We start from the raw sequence: 14519 nt of genomic DNA on the forward strand, positions 1-14519 counted from the left end.
TTGAGGTTTTTCTTGTTTCCTGAGGTAAGATTGTATTGCTATAAACTTCCCCCTTAGAACTGCTTTTGCTGCGTCCCTTAGGCTTGAGATTGTTGTGCTTCCCTTTTCATTTGTCTCTAGGTATTTTTTTATTTCCTCTTTGATTTTTTTTTTTTTAGTGATCCATTGGTTGTTTAGTAGTGTATTGTTTAGTCTCCATGTGTTTGTGTTTTTTACAGGTTTTTTTTCTTGTAGTTGATTTCTAACCTCAAAGTGTTGTGGTCAGAAAAGATGCTTGATATCATTTCAATTTTCTTAAATTTACTGAAGCTTGCTTTTTGGCCCAGCATGTGATCAGTCCCGGAGAATGTTCCGTGTGCACTTGAGAAGAATGTGTGTTCTGTTGCTTTTGGATGGAATGCTGTATAAATATTAAATTCATCTGGTCTAATGTGTTGTTTAAGTCCTGTGTTCCCTTATTTATTTTCATTTTGGATGATCTGTCTGTTGGTGAAAGTGGGGTGTTAAAGTCCCCTACTATTATTGTGTTACTGTCGATTTCCCCTTTTACGGCTGTTAGCATTTGCCTTATGTACTGAGGTGCTCCTATATTGGGTGCGTGTATATTTACAATTGTTATATCTTCTTCTTGGATTGATCACTTGATCATTATGGGGTGTCCTTCCTTGTCTCTTTTAACATTCTTTATTTTAAAGTCTATTTTGTCTGATATGAGTATTGCTACTCCAGCTTTCTTTTGGTTTCCATTTGCATGGAATAGCTTTTTCCATCCCCTTGTTTTCAGTCTGTATGTGTCTCTAGATCTGAAGTGGGTCTCTTGTAGACAGCCTATATACAGGTCTTGTTTTTGTATCCATTCAGCCAGTCTATGTCTTTGGGTTGGAGCATTTAATCCATTTTAGGTAATTATCAATATGTATGATCTTATTGCCATTTTCTTAATTGTTTTTGGTTCATTTTTGTAGGCCTTTTTTATTCCCTCCTTTTTTGTTCTCTTGTGATTTGATGACTTAGTGTTGTGTTTGGATTCCTTTTTCTTTTTTGTGTGTATATCTACTGTAGATTTTTGGTTTGGTTACCATGAGGTTTTGATATAACAATCCATATATAAACAAGATTGTTTTAATTTCCAGTGCGTTTCCAATATCCTGCAGTTTTGCTCTCCTCTTCTCATGATTGCTGGTTTTGATATCATATTTGTGTATGGGTAATTTCCTACTTTTACTATATGTTTGCCTTTACAGGTGAGCTTTTCCATCCACAATTGTTTCTAGTTGTGACCTTTTCTTTTCCACCTAGAGAAATTCCTTTAGCATTTGTTGTAGAGCTGGTTTGGTGGTGCTGAATTCTCTTAGCTTTTGCTTGTCTGTAAAGCTTTTGATTTCTCCGTTGAATCTGAATGAGAGCTGTGTTGGATAGTCTTCTTGGTTACAGGTTCTTCCCTTTCATCATTTTAAATATATTGTGCCACTCCCTTCTGGCCTACAGAGTTTCTGCTGAGAAATCAGTTGATAACCTTATGGGAGTTCCCTTGTATGTTATTTGTTGCTTTCCCCTTGTTGCCTTTAATATTTTTTCTTTATCTTTAATTTTTGTCAATTTGAGTACTCTGTGTCTCGGTGTGTTCCTCCTTGGGTTTATCCTGTATGGGACTCTCTCTCTGTGCTTCCTGGACTTGGATGATTTGTTCCTTTCCCAGGTTAGGGAAGTTTTCAGCTGTTATCTCTTCAAGTATTTTCTCAGGTTGTTTCTCTCTCTCTTCTCCTTCTGCGACCCCTTTAATGTGAATGTTGGTGTGTGCAATGTTGTCCCCTAGACTGTCCTCATTTCTTTTCATTCTTTATTCTGTTCCATGGCAGTGATTTTCACCATTCTGTCTTCCAGGTCACTTATCTGTTGTTCTGCCTCACTTATTCTGCTCTTGATTCCTTCTAGTGTATTTTTCATTTCAGTTATTGTATTGTTCCTCTCTGTTAGTTCTTCTAGGACTTTGTTAAACATTTCTTGTATCTTCTTGCTCCATCCCTCCATTCTTTTTCCAAGATCTTGGATCACTATCATTACTCTAAATTATTATTATTATTATTTTTTGTGGTACGCAGGCCTCTCCCTGTTGTGGCCTCTCCCGTTGTGGAGCACAGGCTCCGGATGCATGGGCTTAGTGGCCATGGCTCACGGGCCCAGCCACTCTGCGGCATGTGGGATCTTCCCGGACCGGGGCACAAACCCATGTCCCCTGCATCGGCAGGCGGACTCTCAACTGCTGTGCCACCAGGGAAGACCTGAATTCTTTTTTTGGGTAGATTACCTATTGCCCCTTCACTTAGTTGTTCTTCTGGGGTTTTATCTTGTTTCTTCATCTGGGACGTTTCCTCTCCTGTCTCATTTTTTCTCTTTCTGTGATTGCAGTTTCTGTTCCACAGGCTGCAGGATTGTAGTTCTTCTTGTTCCTGCTGTCTGGCCCCTGGTGGATGAGGTTGTCTCAGAGGCTTGTGCAAGTTTCCTGGTGGGAGAGACTGGTTCCTGCCCACTGGTGGGTGGAACTGGGTATGTCCCTCTGGTGGCCAGGGCCGTGTCAAGGGGTGAGTTTAGTGGGCAGCTATATGCTCAGGAAGACTTTAAGCAGCCTGTGTGCTGATGTGTGGGGCTGTGTTTCCTGCCCTGTTGGATGTCTGGACTGAGGAGTCCCAGCACTGGAGCCTCCAGCCTGTTGGGTGGGGCCAGGTCTTGGTGAGAAAATGGTGGCCTCCCCAAGGGCTCACACCAATGAGTACTCCCCAGAACTACCACTGCCAGTGTCTTTGTCCCTACAGTGAGCCACAGGTACCCCTGCCTCCACAGGAGACCCTCCACTACCAGCAGGTAGGTCTGGCCCAGGCCCTTATGAGGCCACTGCTTTTTTCACTGGGTCCTGGTGTGCACAAGACCTTGTGTGTGTGTGTGCCCTCCAAGAGTGGAGTTTCTGTTTGCCCCAGTCCTGTGGAATTCCTGTGATGAAACCCCGCTGGCCTTCAAAGCCAGATTCTCTGGGGGCTCCATCTCCTGTTGCCAGACCCCCAGGCTGGGAGCCTGACATGGGGCTCCGAACTTTCACTCTTGTGAGGACTTCTGTGACAATTATTTTCCAGTTTGTGGGTTGCCCACCCAGTGGGAATTGAGCCCCTCCTACTGGCTCATTGTGGCTTCTCTGGCTTTGGATTTAGGATAACCTTTTTGTTAAGTTCCAGTGTCTTTTTTGTTGATGGCTTTTCAGCAGTTAGTTATGATTTTGGTGCTTTCATAATTAGAGGTGAGCTCACGTCCTTCTACTCTGCTATCTTGTCTCCACGCTGTTGTTCCCAAAATTCTGATTTTGTTGACCTACATGTCAGAGCTATTCCATGCATTATCTCAGCTAATCCAGGGAAGGTGCCATCGTCCTTACACAGAGGGTGAAGCAAGGGCTCTGAGTAGTTGGTTAGTGGACCTCAGTCTGCTTGGGGAGCTTTAAAAGATGCCAGTGCTCAGACCGCATTCCAGACCAAGGAAGCAGAAACTCATAGTGGACCTCACAATTTGGTATTTTTCAAAAGTTACCCTGGTGATAAAAATGAGTAGAAACAGGGGTTCTGACCTGCCAACATGCGTCCTCTTGAGCTTTTCACTTACCTCTTTTCTTCTCTTCTAAAAATAGGTGTCATTGTCTCCATTTCTTTTTCAGGGACAGTTTTTATGGGCAGAAATTTTAAGTGTTTTTCCCTTTTTCAGTTTTTACAACTCCTCTCCTAACTGGTCATTATTCAGTCAAACATCAGTAATTCCCTGATCTCTTAAACGTCACTTGGATGCCAAACAAGGTTTCTTTTTGTTTGAGCCAATGAAGTGAGTATGTGTATGTAAGTAAGAAAGTGTGGGTTTCATATTTACTGGGGTAAATAAATATCACAACCGAAAGCAAAAACTTGTTTAAGGTTCTTAGTGACAGAGGAATTAGTACATAAATAAAATTTCCATTTGAATTCTCAAAGAGGGAAACAAAAAGTGCATAGAAAGAGAGGAAAGAATAGAGAGGAATATATACGTTGTTTAAGCAAAGAGGTCTGCCTTTCAGTCACTAGTAAAATTAGGGCCATAAACCAGATCTCTAATGTCTTTTTATGACTTAGGTTATATGGAATTTTCAAAATAAAAATCTCTTTGATTTTAAGAATAATTGTATGTTCTACCACATTTTTACTTTATTTTTTTTGCGGTACACGGGCCTCTCACTGTTGTGGCCTCTCCTGTTGCGGAGCACAGGCTCTGGACGCGCAGGCCCAGCGGCCATGGCTCATGGCACCAGGGAAGCCCTGTTCTACCACATTGTTAAATACCTAGGACTATAAAGTTAATATGTCTTTAAAGGGTGTTATAACTAACTCCCCAGAAGTTTAGAATCATTACAGTAACTCACAATTCCAGACCACTTATGGCTTCTCTTGGGATCTGGCTCTGTTGTATTATAAAAACAATTACTAGGGTTTCCCTGGTGGCGCAGTGGTTGAGAGTCTGCCTGCCGATGCAGGGGACACAGGTTCGTGCCCCGGTATGGGAGGATCCCACATGCCGTGGGGCAGCTGGGCCCGTGAGCCATGGCCGCTGAGCCTGCGCATCCAGAGCCTGTGCTCTGCAACGGGAGAGGCCACGACAGTGGGAGGCCCGTGTACTGCAAAAAAAAAAAAAAAAAAATTACTAATATTGAGCACTCATAATTGCCTGGCCCTATTCTGAGCGCTGTTCATGTTAACTCATTTCCCTCAAAACCATATTAAAGTAGGTAAGCGTCTTACCTGGCAAGTGAAAGAGCCAGAATCCAACTAATTTAAGTAAATTTCACTCTTTCCTTGGCCTTTTATAGTTGCCATGCTGGAATGGGTTTTTTTTTTTTCCAAAAAAATTAAGAGTATAGCACAACTTGAGAGTGGGGGACTTCATGGTCAAGCAGTCCCAGCCCCTCCACCAAGCTGTTTTATGAGCAAATGACCACTCTATCAGAGGGCATCACTGTCTCTAAGAGGAATCAGCTGCTCCTTACTTCTCAATTAGCTGCTTCCCTGAAACTCAAACATCTCTTCCTGCCAGCAAGGCCCCCCCCAAACTGTGGGCACTGGGAGTAGTAGCTTCCATTTCCGTGCCTGAGAGCTGTGGTTCTTGAATCTTGGTGGAAAAGCTAGGCACCTCAGGCAATTATTAAAATGTGTATTCCTGTATCTTTTTCTCGGAGAGTCTGATTAAGTGGGTGAAGGGTGGAGCCCCAAATTTTCATTGTTTTTTTAACTAGGCTGTCCCAGTATTTCCAGTGCCAGTGATATGCACACTTGATTGACATGATACACAGTATCTGAAAGTCCTCACTGCCACCAGTTATTGCATGGCTACACTCATATAAATGGTCATGTGATTTGAAGTAAGTAACCTTGCCAACATTTCTTACCTATTTTTAAGAGGTCAAATGACCCTGCGCTGTGTGGTTCAACTCCATAAATATTGCCACAGTTTCATCACTGGCAAGATCTTCAGGTCTAGAGATCACTTTGACTATTTCATCTAGGTCATTTATTCTTTAAAATGAGATATCGTCATCGATTAGTCAATTTGAAGCAAGGTGGGTGGTCATGTACAAACGCCTGCAAAAAAGAAAAAATCCCACCAAAATCATATATATGAATTTAGTCTCTTGATGTATTCTGTGTACCACCCAAACAGTAGACTTAGGAAACCAGAACCCCCCCCACCCCAGAGAGTGTCTTGCCCAAGAACACACTGACAGAAGAGCCCAGAGGGTCCCCTTGATGAGACTTCTCCCACGAACGCAGCAGGAAGCTCTGAACCACCTGGTCTGTCCCCTGCGTCATCAGTAATCCACAGGTGATGGGAGGCGGCAACCATGCCTCCGTAGCAGGCTGGGCTCCAGTCAAAATCTGCTCCTGAGCGTGAAGCACTTGAGAGTTGCACAGCTGGCCCCCAGCACATGCAGAGTCGAGACGAAGATAAACCACGTGGGATGGTACTCTGGGTAATACGTAAACCCTTCCTGTGACCTGCAGGGCTGTAAGAACTATTTTTACAGAAGAGATGTTTGAGGCTTAGTCTGTGTGTAGCAATAAAGTTTAAGTTCAGTTAGAAAATCATTTCTGGAGGAAAGGGGAGTGTGTTGATATCTAATCAATATCCCTGCATATTGACTAGATGACTTAGCCGCCAAGGTTAGATGCCGAGAACAATTATGTCCTGACTGTAACATATGGCTTAATTCCAGCCACACTGCATCCCAAACAAATCTTCCCTGTCAGTGGGTACCAAGGGGGCAGGACCAAAAGTCTAAAACTCTACGACTAATTTAAAATGTATTAGAATTCAGGGGGCGCGGGTTTGATCCCTGGCCAGGGAACTAAGGTCCTGCATGCCTTACAAGGTGGCTAAAAAAAAAAAAAGAGTATAATTTTAGCGCTTGCATTTCCGTCAAGAAGTTTACAGGGGCTGAGCAAAGGGCTCAGAATAGTGACTAATCCATGTGTCCACCCCATCGATATTTGCCAAGATTATTCCTATTGTGAATCTTATTACATAATAAAAGACATTGCAAACAAATTATAATATGGCTGAGCAATGAACAGAACTGAAGTTTGAGAATAAAGATGTTTATAAGGAAGGAAAAATATAAAAATAAAATTCATTAGAATTCAAGGTGGGAGTTAGAAGCAAAAATTACTATTAGAATACTAACCTGAAGTATATATGTAGGTACAGCTATACACACATATGTAAATGATTATCAACATAACTTAGTTTGTACCAATCACAGTGGCAATCGGATTCATACATGTTTGTATTTAACGGGCCAAGTTCTGAATATGCTCACGCCATGTCAATAGTCCTTGTTGGGACTTCACTCTGGGGAATGGCATTTGAGTGGCTTTTGCCTTGTTTAGCCATAGCAGGTTGCGGGCTTGGCATTCAGGGTCAGGCCTGGCAGGGCCTCGCCTGCAGTCTGTGGTCCGCTGCTCTGTGCACTAAGCAGCGGTGAGAGAAGGTAGTTTGGGGAGATTCCATCACACTTCATTTGGAAGTCAGAGTTGTCTCTGTTGCAGTTAAGGCTGATGGTTTGGATTTACTTGTGTTCCTACAATTTTTTTTACCCATCTTTTGAATTGAAAAGCAAAGGTCTGATGTGCAACCCAGGTAAAAAAAAAAAAAAAAAACCTCCCTGATTCAGACGCCCAAACATGTTTCATTTATGTGAGGAGCTAATCGCTTTGGCAACTAATTTTCAGAGAATCCAAAGAAAGGCATTTGTAAACAGGAACCTATTATTACAAGAATTCTCATGCGCTATTCACATTAATAGGCTATTGAGAAATGGCTTAAGGGAGAAGTCCCTGCAGACCCAGGAGGGCCCAGTACATCTTTGAATTTGTGCCTCACTCCCTTCTGGGGCGGCAGCAGAGATGCCATCCAGAAAGTCCAGGGTTTCCGAGTGGAGATGGGGCACCCAGGAAGTCTAGTGTGCCACACACTGCGTGCCGGGGGAGGTATGCATGCGTAAGCTGTGGAACATGCCAGGTCCCCGCCCCTGCAGCATGGCGGGGAAGGCACTAGCCTCCGCCAGCAGCCACGCCAGCGCAGAATAACATCTCAGGTGATCCTGAGCAGCAGCTGAGCTGTAAGTGGCTTTCTCCTGCTTTAGACTCTGTTCCTTTACTTTCCTTGCTGAGCTGTCTGTCTGTCCTCGAAAAGTCAAAGCAAAATGACTTCATTGTTTTTGAGGCTGCTGCTATGTCAGGTCCTAACAACTCTTAATAATGAACAGCAAGAGACCGTGACGATGGTCTCACTGGGCTTTCACTCACCGGCCTCTGTTGTGATGGTCCTGACAGGGCTGCGGTGCGTGATCACGCATGCAAAAAGGCAGCACCCGTCCAGCAGGACGGGTTAGCAAGCTGCCTATACCTGCTTCAGTCTTTGCTCTCACGGATACAGGAAGGAGCTGTTTCAAGGTTTCTGAGTGGAAGGAACAGGGCAACCTGAAATGGACAGAGGCAAGGAAACCTTTAGCCTTCCTAGGAGGGGCAGTGAGGTCTAGGGTGAGAATGGGCTCTGAAATCAAACAGATTTGGTCTCAGAATCCTTGCTTTGTTGACGGACACCCTGTCCAAGAGGCAGACTGTCACAACATCGCTGTTTCCCACATTGTAAAAGCGGAAATAGTAACATCTACTCTATAAGGTTGGTAAGAGGATTGAATGAAAATACCCGTGTAACGTGTAGCACAGAGTAAGCAGTCCGCCTCTTTATAAAACAGTAACTAAAATCTGCTTTCCGTCACAGACAGGTCAGGATCAGGGAGATGGGCCCTCAAGGTTAACCAGTTCCCTTTCAGAAAGAATGTGACAGCACAGATCCAGTAGCTTCTCAGCACCCATGGTAAAAGCATAAGAATCTACGGGCTGATAGAAACGTACGTGCTTTACGTATCATCCTCATTGGAAGTGGCAACGAATAGCAACAGAGGGGAGAGAGTAATCCAGATAGCACACAACTACACGCATGCTCAGAGCATAGTGCCTTGTGGTAACAGCGTACCTGCCATTGCTGGCTTCGCAAACGTGAGTGCAACTTGACAGTTACTAATATCTACTCTAAACCGACTGTGCAACATATTTTGCAGAGGTAACTGAAAGGACTTTGATACCAGTAACTAGGTGAGCATAGAGAAAGGAAGTTGAATATCTTACAAGTCCTGTTCACATTCTTAATAAAGGGAGCTATTTCAGATCCAGCGTCAACTTGTAATAGATGGATCTAGGCAGCTCCATTCACATTGTCTTCCCAAAGCACCAAAAGGAGCTACTCTTGCTTTGTACAAAGAAACGTTAGCATTTTACATATGATAGCTCAATTTAACAAAAGCACTCTGAAGTGGGCATGACTATCCTCATTTCACAGATTAGGAAATTGAGTCTCAGAAAAATGAAGTCACCTGCCTGGGGTCACACATTCCGCTGTGCAGGCAGAATTCCACACCCTCTGAGTCGGGTTTGCACTAAGCCCCGGTGCTCTACTCAGCAAGTGTAAGTCAGTCTTGTCCTACTCCCTGTAGAGAAAGGAAATGTATGATTTTCCCAGCTTCAGAGAAAAGATGCATACAGGATTACTGGCGAACAAAGAGCTTTGAGGATGGCCATTAACGTGCCAGGCCAGGGAAGGGTGAGATGGAACGATGAACAGCATTTGCATGAAGGCAGGAGGTGTGAGCTCAAGCCTTAACATGGCTGCTTCCTTGCTGGGTGATGCTGCACCTCTCAGAGCCCAGTATCCTCACCTATAAAGTTCCCTCTCCTCATAGAACTGTTGTCACCATCAACACAATAACATAGGTGAATTTGCTTTCCTGTTTGTAAGGCTCTAGGCAAATGTCAGTTGTTATCATGGGTCAGTTAGTTTCACTTCCACCACTGACTTGCTCTTGAATCTTTGGAAATATTTCCTGAGCCCTGAACCTTCTCATCTATAAACTAGAGCTGATGATACAGCAGCCTTCAGTAATACCCTTCAGCAGCCGTTCTCACACTTCATTGACCTAGAATCTTTTGGCATGTTGTAAAAACATGTTCCCGAGTCCCGGCCCTTATGATCTAGCATGGCCGGACGGAGCCTGGTAATATTCATTCTTAAGAAGGACCCCATCTGATTCTGATGTAGATAGGCCGTGATAACGCTCTGAAACATGCCTCCCTGCAAACTCAGCGTTACAAAGAACCGTGGTATCTGTGGGTAAAGAACTTGACCAGGGTCACCTATAAGTCAGCAAGTCCTGATACCTGGATCCTGTCGTTCTGACCACACGACTGGGACTCGAGGGAACATCAAAGCTCTGTCCTGGTCACGGGGTCTCCATCGATGGTTTGATTCCAGAGTACGCAGCTGAAGCTGCTGGCACTCCACAGACCTCTTTGAGTGGCTAAGTGTCATGGCCTTTTTCCTCTTCCTCCACAGACACATTTGCAAGCAAAGTGGCCGCCACCCAGGACCAGTACGCAGATGCGTCCATAGGTAACGTCACGGGCAGCAACGCAGTGAATGTCTTCCTGGGAATTGGCGTGGCCTGGTCCATCGCTGCCATCTACCATGCAGCCAACGGGGAACAGTTCAAAGTGTCCCCTGGCACGCTGGCTTTCTCCGTCACTCTCTTCACCATTTTTGCTTTCATCAATGTCGGGGTGCTGCTGTATCGGCGGAGGCCAGAAATCGGAGGTGAGCTGGGTGGGCCCCGGACTGCCAAGCTCCTCACATCCTGCCTCTTTGTGCTCCTGTGGCTCTTGTACATTTTCTTCTCCTCCCTGGAGGCCTACTGCCACATAAAAGGCTTCTAAAGGAACAATCAGATGTAGTAAATTTATATATATATATATACATATATATACATAAAAAATTATGTATAACGAACAGAAGAAACTGACATTTGTCACGTCCACTTACCTGCTGATGGAATCCAGCTTCACGAGCAGACTCTGTACTAGGGCCGGAGTGAGAAGGCATCACCTCCTGTTCCCAGGGGCGTCGTCAGGTTGAACCAGGCGTGGAGGCAGGGCCATCTTTGCAGCTCAGCCTCTGAGGGCTGTATTCTCTCCGGGTTCATAAATCGTAAAGTCTTTGATTTGTTTTCTGTTTGTTTTTGCTTGTTTGGGGGGTGGGGTTGGGGAGGTAGTTGATGTTAGGTTTTTGTTTTGGTTTTTGGGGGGAGGATCAGGGTTTTTGCTTCTCTTATGGGAGGTGATGACCAATCTAAATGCAAATGGGTTTTGGGTAAAAATGGAAATCATTAAGATAACTCTCCCTTCCCCCAAGCATTTAAAAAATTATTTTGGATTAAGAGAGGAAATGGGCATGGAAGAAGAAAGAAGCATGTCTTCACCATATAACTAAATTGCATGCGCATCTCTGGGATGGGAGCAGAGGTGAAGCTGCCTCCAGGAAGAAACATGGCAGCTGGAATGGAGCCCAGAAAAGTCATGGTCCTAGATAGAGTCTGATAGTGAAAGATAGGCCTGGCACTCTTGTTCACCAGGTACAGGAACATCACGCCTAGATTCCCAGGAACATGCAAAATCCTTTCTTATCTCTTTAGCACTGGACTGTGATTAGGAAGGCCCTTATATTCTGGTGTTCCAGCCCTGCTAACCCCCCAGACCCCCCCATCCCAACCCTCCTGCTCACCTCCCCTCATACAAACAGGAAGAATAACCCCCTTCCAAAAGCACATCATCCTTTTCCACTTGCATCAGTGTGTGTCCCAGTCCCACGTTGCTCTTGCCTGGGATCGCCCGTCAGTTTTGTTTGCAAAAGCATCCATGGCCTGCACACTCCTGTTCCAGTCATGACCGAACATCTGCTCCTCCTTCATGGGCCTGTTTGGGAATGTTGTTGTGATACCTGTTGCACAGTGCATGGATGAAAAACAAATACAACAAAACCAAGCGTCTCTGTACATAGTAGAGTATAGCACATACCGTTCTCCCATTGGGCAACGTTGATTGATGGGTCGTTGAAGACATAAGTGAGTTTTCTTTTCACCTGAGTTGTAACTTTTGTGTTGTTATTGAGTTTGATTAGGGATAAAAGGAGAAAATGGCTTATTCATGGATTGCATGTTCATTTCTAAGAAGCAATAACTGTTACATGGGAAGTTAAAGCTATTGAGAGGACAGTAGGCAAAGTATCTTCATGGAAAATTAGCCACTTGGTACACATCAGAGCCTCAAAAACTCACCTGTTGGTTCAGGAAGGCCAAGGAGAAGGGCATGTAGAGAAGGGGATGCGTTAGATGTGCCTGAGCTTTGAAAGCTTCCATTCCCACAACACCCCTGTCCCCAAAGTATTTATTTCACATCTGCTCTGTCTGGCACAGACGGTAGATAGTGCTGGTTTGTTCATTTTATTTTTGTATGTAAAAGGCAATCTGGAGCCGTTTCTTTCACCATCCAGACCCCTCTGATTGTATCTGCAGTTCCTGAGGAGGAAAGAAGCCGTGGTGAGCGACAGGCCTTTAAAAGTGTATCTTCTCTACTTAGGACTAAGGAGGAAGCAATTAAATGGGATGATGAGTGCCTCCCAGGAGCATTGCCCTGGGAGATTTTTAACGCTGGAAAAGGAATGGCTCTTTCTGTTTCACAGTATCAGAGAGGGTGGATAAACCCAACATTCCAAAGCCATGAGTCCACGAATGAGGTATAAATGAAACGACTTAGGTCCCCTCTCAGACACTTCTCTATCCATAAAGAATCCCAGGCCGGAGACACCCCTAAGCCCTCTGTATTGATTCAAAGATCCTTAACTCAACTCTCAACAATTTTAATTTGTATTTTCTTCCACTTAATCATCAGGCTCATTCATCATTTAATAAACACTGGGTGACCGAATGAATAATTAAATGCTGGTTACCCACTCAATATGCCAGGTACTGTGCTTCCTCCTGGGGACTAAACCATGGACAAGACGGCCCAGATCCCTGCCCAGAGGGGGTTAACGCAGTCACACGGAAACAGTCTGATCTTAGGAGAAAAACACAATTCTGAAACCCTCTTGTCTAAACATCTAAGATTGTCTTTAACTGAGACAGTATAAGGCATAGGGTACGAAAAGCAGTCTATGTATCCTTAGCCCGTCTTGCAGATCTGCACATCTTCCCATTTTAAACCAAGCAAGGCAATTGTGCTGGTGATCCAATCACTGAGAAGGCCCAGTTAACCCCAATTTTTATCTTTCTTGGACAGCAGTGCTTTTCTATGCCCCCCACGGCTCTACAATTTCTCCTATCTCTTGGAGCCCCACCCCTACCTGTCATGGCCCAACACACTGGTGGCCTAACTCCTTTGAGGGCAAACTCTAACCCTTTATTTTTTTTTGAAGAGTTATTAAATAGAAAGCTAGCCTAGGAACACCAAGTAAATTGTCAAGGGATAGGAGTTGTTGAAACATTAGAAAGACCTTGCCCTCCTTTCTAGCCATATTTGGAATGTTAATAATCCCACAGCAAATTTTCACAAAGGACTTTAAGAAATCCTTGCCATTGGTCAACTTCAAAGCTTTTTGGTTTGTTTGTTTGCTTTTTAAATTTTCATGTTTTCGAGACAATATGATTCTGGTTGTTCAGGGTTGTATTAGGAATTATAGTCGTGTAAAAATTCTTTTGTTTGATTATTTTGTGTGTATTATGCACAGCTTGGGGGGGAAGTGCACTAATTGTGCTGTTCCTTATAAATGGTACACACTATTGACACAGACAAATAAAGTTTCTAATTGTTTCTGATTTAATCACTAGCGATACAGCATATTCTGTATGGAATGTTTTCTCTCTTCTCATTGTCATCTACTTCATCTTTTGCTTTCATGTTTTGAAGAAATAAAGACCGAAAAGGTATTATTGTGCAATTGGTATCCTCATCCAAAAGAAAGAAAATAGATGCCCAGTATTCGACTTGGCAAATGTCAACCCTTTGGTCACGCATTGTTTCCTTTTAATGTCCCAAAGGAGCACAGGGTCAGAATATTGAGATAAATGATACTTTATGCATCTCATTGTCTTTAAATTTTTCTTTAGAATTCCTCATGTTATTCTTTAGAATTCCCATATTATATCCATATATGGTCATACACAGAACACTTTCCTATGGGAAGGTAATTTTCTTGGATCAACAATTAATGTGTCTCCTGGGACCCAAGCTTTGGTTTAACACAGAATGAGCAGCCAACGTCTACTTCTTTAACAGCAAAAGGAATAATTCAGTGACCAGAGTAGCCTTGCCTGTTGAGCAACTCTTCAGCAAAATGCCGTGGCCCAATGATTCTAACCTCTTATAAGCTAATTTTAGTCTTTCAAAGATTCCGATTCAAGCCTTCCACCAGTGAAGGTTTTTGGAGTTTGCTTTTGTGGCTCACAGCATAAACACACTCAGTTTTTTCTTCTTATAATTTTTTCTTATAAAGCATGCTGTCTTCAATTCTGCAGCTATTCTGATAGGTGGCTCTCGTCCACAATGAGACTTCCTGATGCAATACCTTCCCCCGCAGCGGTCTCACGATTAATGAAAGATCATTGTACACATGCTCTTGTCCACGAGGGCCTAGATTCATTGTTGATTCCGCAGCCCAGGGCCCCTGCTCCTAATCTGTCAAAGTGAGATTCACCAGTTTGGCTGCTTCCATCTGAGAACATTGTGGGAGCAATCAGAAAAATAACACGTTTCCTCTGGTAGATGATGAAGCCCTTACATTCTCTAATGGTGACAAAACTTCACTATCTCAAGAATGTAAATCAACTCCTTTAAGACTTCTTTCAGTGTTTCCTGGCTCAAGATGGGTAGTTTCTCTTTGATTATGGTTTTCTGTCTGTGTCTGATTATGGGCAGTTATATCCAGAGCAAGTCATGAGTATAGTTTCATAACTTCAAGAATACTTGGCCATTTCATGATCAACCATGTACGACACTGGATCTTACAGT

The 14519-nt window shown here is 43.7% G+C and overlaps 1 protein-coding gene across 10 annotated transcripts in view; it reads left to right on the forward strand.

Moving 5' to 3' along the window:
- Nucleotides 1-13510, forward strand: part of SLC8A1 (solute carrier family 8 member A1) — a 409948-nt gene extending 396438 nt beyond the window's left edge. For all 10 annotated transcript variants that reach the window (XM_067703172.1, XM_067703167.1, XM_067703173.1 and 7 more), the window contains one exon: nucleotides 10015-13510. In XM_067703172.1, coding sequence (XP_067559273.1) covers nucleotides 10015-10391 — 377 coding nt within the window. In that variant the 3' untranslated portion in view covers nucleotides 10392-13510. The remainder of the gene's footprint in view (nucleotides 1-10014) is intronic.
- The last annotated feature ends 1009 nt before the right edge of the window (nucleotides 13511-14519 follow it).

Source organism: Pseudorca crassidens, chromosome 14 (assembly GCF_039906515.1).
Source record: "Pseudorca crassidens isolate mPseCra1 chromosome 14, mPseCra1.hap1, whole genome shotgun sequence".
In the NCBI taxonomy this organism is placed as follows: domain Eukaryota; kingdom Metazoa; phylum Chordata; class Mammalia; order Artiodactyla; family Delphinidae; genus Pseudorca; species Pseudorca crassidens.